Consider the following 8,733-nt stretch of genomic DNA (forward strand, 5'->3'; position numbering starts at 1 on the left):
TGCTGCTTTCCGCACCGTGGTGGGGGTGAGGGATCATTCAAAGCCTGCTCCAGCCAGGCTGGACAAAGACAGGGCTCATCTGGGAGCAGCAACAGCGGTGATGGACTGCCACTGTTGCTGTTCCCAGCCGAGCACAGCCCCCACACAGCCCAACTGGAGCAGGCAGAAGTGGATGTAAAGCTTCCCCCACCCACAGGACAGTGGGAAAAAGGCCATGGTGGGGAGAAAGTGAGGCTGGGGCAGGGATCAGGCTTAGGGCCAGGGGCCAGGGTCCACTGCAACCGTGTGGCTGCCCCTTCCCCCATGCCAGGGGTCATTGCCTGGCACTAGCATCCACCACCCCCAGCCCCGCACCAGACCCGGTCCGGCCCCAGCCCCACAATGCCCAGGGGGGCCCAGAACTGGAGCAGGGCCAGCCTCAGCTGCACCACCAGGCCAGAGGATACAGAGCCCCCAGGACCCCCGCCCTGCCTCGCCTAAGTCATCTCTAGGAAGAGCTGGCACACCACCATGTGTGTCCTGCCGCTGGGTGGGCCAAGCAGCGAGGCACATAACGCTGTGCCGCACCACTTTCAAAGGCTGCAGCGAGCCGCAGAATAGGCAGAGCACCACCCCTCCACCCCTTGCAGCTGTACCCTACCTTTGCCCCATGCAAAGACTGGTGGGGGCACATCTGCCCCCTTGGCTCCCCGGTACCGCAGCTCTGCAGGACCCACTGGGCTCCGCCTGTCCTACGACCTGGCCCAGCCAGGGATCCATTCACTGTGAATGGGGCTCTGACCAGGCCAAGTCGTGGGGCAATCAGAGCCCAGCAGCTCATCCAAGGCCACAGTGCATTGGAGCCAAGGGGCTGGGGAACCTGCCACCCGTCCCCCCGCTCCCCCTACAGTGTGAGCAGTGGCTCTCCCCACAGTGCAGCGGGGGGGTAGGGGAGACGAATGATTCGGCCCTGCCCCTACCCTGCTCCCTCCTGCATTATGGGGGGTCTTGATCTCTACACACACACCCCCAAGCCCAGAAACTAAAGGAAAAAAACCTTACCTACCTGCCTGCTGTGCTGAGCTGCCTGCAAGCCTGGCGCACCCTTCCCCCCTGCTGCAGCAGCCTGCGGCCAGGTTGCCCTGGTGTTTGGGGTGCTGAGCCCCGTTAACGCCCCCTTCCACCATCCCTAGTGGCTGATCTCCACCGCCAATGGAAGGGCCACCGGCACTTCTTTCAGGGGGTCATGGCCAATCTCAGGGAGTGTACATGCAACCACGTGCACTCGCTATGTGTCACCAAGTGCAGCTGGTCACTCTGCCCCCAGGCACAATCTGCCCAGCTGCCACTCCCAGTGTCTCCACATTCTGCCACTGCCAGTGTCTCCAACTCCACCACCGGACCCAGCTCTGCTGCCCAGCTACCCCAGCCTGTCCACCGAGCATGCACTGCCCCCATCGCAGGGATGTGGGGAGCGGATTGTGGCTCTGCTCAAGGCCCTGGTCTAGTGTTGTCACCACCCCACAATCCCCACCATGCCCACCTGCCCCACTCTTGGATGCCCTGCCCACACATGGGCCCATCCAATCCTACCAGCTGAGCATGCCTTATACATGGGCTCCCACGCCAGTCACCATGGAGACCCCACCTGCCTACTTCATCCAGTGCCCTCATCCAGTGCCTTTGTGGTGAGTGTGGGGTGGATATCGCTGGGGCCAGATAGGATCATTGCCCCGTGCTACCCCCGTTGCACTGGGCTGGGTCAATACCTCCTCCCCATCCCCCTTCCCCGCACCCAACAGCAGCATACCAAAATTCCTTAAGTAGCCCTCCAGCCCATATAATTGCCCACCTGTTCTAAGAGTATAAGTGAAAGCAGAATATAATGACAGTGAGGATGATTACGATGATGTTCATATAAAATACTTTCTACCCATAGAACACAGAGTACTTTGCAATAGTTTGGCTTCACTGTTCTTCTTTTACAAAGTAACTAGCAGGGCCTTCGCAGATTAGGGACAAGTCTATAATGTACACTGCTGTGTAGCATAGGGATGCCCAGCCTATTTCCAAGAAGAATGGTTCAGGTACCAGTAACAGTATAGCCATATTACCTGCAGCTTAATCTACCCTGTTTCTCTGCTCTGGCAAATTAGCCCTCACATAGCTAATTTGGCTAAATCCTTTCAGGTACACAGATAACAAGATAAATGATTTAAAATGATTTGCAGGAGCTGACAGGACAATAGATTCAGGAGAACAGGGGTTTCCAAACCCCTAGCAACAAATTTAAAGCAAAAAGGCAACACAGAATTAATAATTCATAATCAAGTGTTAGATTGTTGCTTGAAAAAAGCAAGTTAGGCAGACACTGCCACACCAATGTGAAAAGGAGAAGGGGGAAATGGAGCCCCAGTGCATTCTTACCTGGAGAGTGGTAACTCATAAGGTAGTTGCAGGACATATCAGAAAGGCCATGTAAACATACCCTTATTTTGACTTGATTCTGAATAGCAATATTGACTTTGAACCAAACAAACTGTCCAAAACACACACATAATGAACTTATATAACTCTGAAACAAATCAACCTAAACATAAAAGAGGACAGATATGGAAAAAGTAATTAACAAAAACAGAACAGAAATACTTTCAAGGTAAAACATGGCAAGGTATTTTATTCTGAAAAGGGAGAAGTGCCCAAGTCTCTATGGTAGCCAGTAGGAATTGTACAATTGCTACTGATTATACGTGAAAGGCCCTTGGATATGATTGGGACAAACAATAGTATAAACTCCACAGACATTTAGATTCTAATGATCAGTTAGGTCTTTCATAGGGGTAAAATTTGCATTGTTTTCTTTTACTGAGGTTGTGCAACCCAAAAGAGTACAGAAGGTAGCTCTGTAGAGGCTCCATATGTCTATTTGGGAAGGGGTTAGCAGCAGGAGAGAGAAGATGAGAAGGTCTACTCTACCCCTACATGGATCCTCAAGTTCTTAACCCACTACTGACAGGGCACTGGAGAACACCATGCAATAACATTAGAACTACTCTTCAAACCTTCCAGTGGGAAACAAGGACTCTTCAAACCTCATCAGCCTCTTCAAACCTTGTCTCATTTCACATCTCCCTACCCACTATAACAATGAAAACAGCCTTGATGTCCTATTTCTTGCTTTCTCCTACTCCTGACTGTACTACTCCTACTTTCTTCTGTCATTAAAACCTCCATTTTTAGAATGTGATTAAATGACACAAAGTGGGTGCATCTACACATACAATGAATGCAATGTAATAAAATCCAGTGCCATTTGAGCTGGAGGTAACTTCCCCCACATGCTCCCAGGTGTCTACACATGCACCCAGAACAGGAGCACCCTGTGCTAGTCTGTGGAGTAGCCCCAGGCTGGCAGAAGCCATGACGGGTCAACCCTGGGCTCTGGGTGGCAGCAGAGGAACTGGCTGGGGAACAGGGGGGGCTCACAGTGTGAAGCCATGTGGCTAGGCGGTAGGCAGTCCCCATGCGTTAATTTCAGTGCGTGTAATGACTCCACCATAAGACAGTACTGTCCTACGGCAGAGTTAATTAATTTACTGCACTGTAATACCAGCACACATGTAGATGGTGATGCTTTACTGCAGAGCTAATTAGTCAACTCCACAGTAAAGCACATGTGTAGATGCACCCAGTCAGAATTTCCTGTCTTCTGAACCCAAATATTATCAAATTCAGGCAACTTGTTCAGAATTTAATATGACTCTGCTGCCAAGAACACGATTCAATAAACAATAATAATTATTGCTAACTTGAGGCTATAAAATACTAGGAAACTGCTCTGAGGAGTAAGGGAGGATTAGTCTGCTCCAGAAGCAAAGTGCTCACCATGTGCATGCTTGCCCTGATCACGGGTTCCATAATTGAGAATGAGCTAAGTGTATTGCGCCAGTTGCTACTAGTTGAACTTGTTCTGCTTACAGATAGCAGCATATCTACGGACAGATAGCAGCATAATCCATAAATAGATAGGTGGAATGCACTACCCATCAGATTATATACCTGACAATCTCTTCTTAAGCAGTAAACGAATATAATAGTCCATACAACCTAGAAATGAATTTCCATTAATTCAATTAAAAAAGGGTCGTATGGCGACTTTCTAGGCCTATCAGTGTCATTGTTCCTGGGGGTGACGCTAGGATCATCAGTGCAGCTGGATCAGTTGCAAATCATTACTCAAAAGCAGTTATCAGTATGAGTAGAATTCAACCAGCTGAATTCTGACATCAGGGATATGTGGCTTCCCCCGAAGTGCATATCATTGAGTATGAGCACACCTGAAAGCTAAATCAACAAGATTTCATTTTGGTTAGTTAAACTGGGCTGAAAGTCTTCTCATTTGAGAAGATAAAGGTAATGCATCGCTTCTGTGTATGAGAGTTATATGCATGCAAATGAAGTCACTCCTACCCACCATGCTTACACACCAGCATCGTTTCAAGAGGATTTTTCTCATCTTCCTACTGTTGGGAGATGCACCCATTTTAGGTCAGACTGTGTGGGCTTAGAGCTGCCCTCTGGATGTGTGTATTTATAGGAAATTAGGGATTACAGGAAATGTGTCATAGTGTAATAGCCATTACAACAGTTTAAAAACAAAGCAGAGAGATGAACCTCACACCCAGATTATCTTTACCCAAATAGAGTCTGGAATCACTGCTTATAGAATCAGGAGTAAAAATCCAACAGCGAAAATGCATCAGTTTTGGTGTTGCCTGTCCACGTCTATCCCTAAGTAGCTGTTTACCATAGCAAACAGGCTAGCTCCTGCCCCCATCACCTAAAAGCAAAGAACAGTCAAAGCTACATCCAGCACACAAGGAATCAGAACTTGTGGTATAGGTGATATCTTTTATTAGACAAACTCGAAGTTGTTTGGTGTTAAGCAGGACATAGAGTCATATTTCCTTCTGGTTATGATGTTTCATATTTCACCATACCACATAAGAAAAGCCTGCCCAGAAGAGCATTCCAATCTTTTAACTTTCTGTGAAATACGAAACATCATAACGAGAAGGAAATATGACTCTACATCCTGCTTGCCACCAAACAGCTTTGAGGTACACAGACTATTCCAACTTTTATCTGAGCCTAATCTTCATAAAATTCACTGTTCCAAACAGGAAATTTTACCAGACCTTCAACTCTCCTATGAACTATCAACTTTCATTTCTACCTAGGAGAACTTTTACAATCTTTTCTCCTATGCCTGAAGAGGGTGCTGGTGCCTGAAAGCTTGCAATTAAAGACTTTTTTTTTTTGCAAAGATCTAGCCAGTCTAATAAAAAATATCACCTCTACCACAAGTTCTGATTCCTTAGGCCTCTAGACCAATATGGCTACAACCACTGTACCATCCAGCACACAATTACCTTGAAATAGCTGCTTATCTGTTCATTCCAGGTCTGATGACTGTCTGTTCATGAGCATACTCTTAAAACAGGCAACATGTATAATGATCTTTAAGCTCTGCAAATTTTAAGTAGATCAAATCACATTTGTATTTTACCATACCTTGTTAAAAGTCCTGTGCCAAGCCATGGATGAAGAAACTTGTATATAAAGGATTTATCTATGTGCTTTGAACTGCTCAGAATAACCTAAAAATGAAAGAAAAGATGTATGAAAAACAATTCTCTTTAGGGAGGAGGCACAAGTATCCCTCTGTTTTTGTCACCCACTTACAACCACTGTTTTTTTTCCACCCATTTTTTATCTGCATCTATCTAATTATTGTCTTATATTAAATTGGGAGCTGTGCGCCACAGTAACTGGAGTTTTTTCCCTGTTTACACAGTACCTAGCACTGTGATGGCTACCCCTAACCGTGATGGCAAATCAAATAATAAATTTAAATAACCAACTCGTACTTAATACACAGTATCTCTTCTTGCAGAAAGGAGCTTGCATAACATATTTCTGTCTGCTGCTCCATAAAATGGAAAAGTCATTTACAATCAGGAATTCCTTTACATAGCACACTCCAAAAAACTTCTGTCAAATAATTTTCCATCAAAATCAGAACACTACAAAAATGCATCGATTTCACAAGAACTTGTAAAAAAAAAACTTAACGTTTTAAACTATTTTGAAGTGTCCAATTTTGACTTCAAAAAAACCCCAATGCTTTCATTTTCCAGATTCAAATGCAATTTCACTTTTTATTGCATTCATTATCATGTCATTAAACCATATAAAATAATAAATGCCAATCAAGAAAACCCATACAATATAGTATAATACTTTTTTACTACATTTCAAAATTAAGGGGTTTTGCTCTGAGTTAACAAAAATTAAAACGCCCACTGTATTACTAGTCTAACTGGAATATAGCAAATGCTCACAAAACTCCCTCCCCCGACTCCTGCTGCCCCTTCCCCCCTTAACCTTCTTCTCCACTCCAGTCTCTCCAGCCTCAACCTGGCCTGATTGGGAGCTGCCACTGCTACTCCCCGGCAAGGCTGGGCTGGATCCAGGCTGGGGCCATACTACTGCTTACTGCTCAGGAGGAGCAGAGCTGCAGAAAAAGGTAAGTGGGTGTGGAGGAAGATAGGCTGCAGCGAATGAAAGGGGTACAGGTTGAAGGGGAGACAGGGAGTATGGGAGGCAGGTTGTGGGGTGGAAGCAAGTTACAGGGGAGAGCAGGGGCAAGAGAGGCAGGCTACAAGGGTGGCAAGGGGTGGGGAGGCGGGGTGTGGGGGGGCAGATATAGGCACTGCGGGGAAGGCAGCAGTGAGCAGGCACTGATATGGAAAGGCAGGTATCAGGGAGGCACATAGTAGCACAGGCATGAGGTAGAGCAGACACAGGCATGGAGCAGGGAAGGGACAAGGGAGCAAGGCGTCTGGGTTTAGTCCCTCAGCCTCTGCCACTGCTTTCCCTACCATAGCAGTGGGGGAATTAGTTTAAGATGATCTTCCTCTAATTAGATTCTATACATGGAAAATTATAACATATTTATACTTTTCTGTGTATAGAATCTAATTCTTGAGGGAGTCATCTTAAATTTAAAGTCATCTTGGATTTGGGTAAATAGTATATCAAACCTTAATACCCCACAGCTGCTGTACAAAGGCATGATCTTCAGCAGGGAAAGAGAAGAGATTAACAGTCTGCACACTCAAGGAGACTCTGTGCTCTCTGGAAATCCATTCATACCATCAAGTTTATGTCTTCCTGAAAGAGTTAAGTTTCTAAGGTGCCACTCTGCCTCATTTTCTGCCTGACTTCAAACTAACATGGCTAGCTACCTCTTTCTAATCTTTAAACTCCCAGGTCAAGCTTCCATGGGGTCCGTATGAAGGGGAAGACATGGGAAAGAGACACTTTTCCCAGTTATACTACATTGTAGTTACTAAATTCAATGAATAAATATAAATATTATCTTCAGGACTCAGACTGACATGTTGTTTGCATCTCACTGCCTAATTTAAAACAACTATATCTATGATGATAACACTGGCAGCTGTAGCACTGAAGTTTTGTAACTGGTGGATCGTTAACACAGCATCTGCATTATAAAACCCTGTTATCATGAAAATGCAAAGTGAAGTTCAGGGCTTTCTACAGGCCAAACACTGATCAAAACATTTGATCTCATTCAGTGCAGAATTAAGCACAGAAACTTGTTTTTTATTCAATTGTCATTAAACAGAGAATGCACCTGACTAAAGGAGATGACTAGCACAAAAAATGAAGCTCTCATTCCCAACACATGGTTTTCATTACTGGTCTCACTGCACTATGACTAGTCACTATGACTGATTACTGTCGAACCTAGGGATGAAATAACGTCAGACATAAAATTTAAGTATAATCCTCATGTTTAGTAAAATGTGTCCATATTTAATTACTCAAACTGGGAGGAACCAGGGTTTAGTAGGAGAGGGAAATCAGACAGCCTCACCTAGCTGTTTATTGTAAAGTATTGTACCACTGCACAAATACTTTCCATTATCATTTCCAGTAGGCACTGTACAAGCAGATAAAAGAAAAAGAAAGAAAGAATCATGGTAAAAATATTAAGTGAATTTTAAAAAATGTATCCTATTTATGCCTTAAATTTTAATACTAAAATATTTGACACTGAGCCTTCAGTAGTACTAGTGCACATAAGGTTGCCTGTGAACCTTGAGAGAATACCAATCCAAATATTTTGAAGCTTCTGAATTACATAAGAAACTGAAGTAGTTCAGGGACTTGGTACAGAAAAATTACCCTGTAGAATGAAAGATATCTAACCCATTTTATCATATTAGGCTAATTGGTAGAAATAGATTGACAAAAAAGACAGGAGCACTCACCTCCACGTTCTCAGGGTGAAAACAAAGCAGAAAAGGCAATGGTCCTATCCAAAGTTTTAACAGTGGTTCATTCCTGAGTTGTTCAAAATACATGAGTACTTGTTTAAAGAAATCTGTAAAAGAGAAATCTATTGGAATAGGCCAAAGACAAAATTTCTGTATATAATTCATGATGAGTTCCATATAGCTTTATCTTTGCTAATTTAACAAAGGAGAGTTATTTTACATAACTTTTGTTAGACTCAGAACGAGTTTACCCAGCACACTAAAGTGTAGCATTCAGGGTATCAGCACCTGAACCAGTGCACTGAAGTGGCACCTGTAGCATGGGTCTGCAGGAAACAGATCTGCCCTGGCCCTGCACTGTTACCTCCCCATAATCCCAGCCTCA

General features: G+C 44.7%; 1 protein-coding gene across 1 annotated transcript in view; it reads right to left on the reverse strand.

Annotated features, from left to right (window-relative positions):
* LOC109303764 (cytochrome P450 4V2-like) overlaps positions 1 to 8,733 on the reverse strand; it is a 56,338-nt gene that overhangs the window by 40,320 nt on the left and 7,285 nt on the right. Inside the window, exons 2-3 of the mRNA XM_019525984.1 lie at positions 8,343 to 8,455; positions 5,554 to 5,639 (exon numbers count right to left, since the gene is read on the reverse strand). Of these exons, the coding sequence (XP_019381529.1) occupies positions 5,554 to 5,639; positions 8,343 to 8,455 (199 nt within the window). The remainder of the gene's footprint in view (positions 1 to 5,553; positions 5,640 to 8,342; positions 8,456 to 8,733) is intronic.

Source organism: Gavialis gangeticus, unplaced genomic scaffold, assembly GCF_001723915.1.
Source record: "Gavialis gangeticus isolate Ggan-Ray unplaced genomic scaffold, GavGan_comp1, whole genome shotgun sequence".
Lineage (NCBI taxonomy): Eukaryota > Metazoa > Chordata > Crocodylia > Gavialidae > Gavialis > Gavialis gangeticus.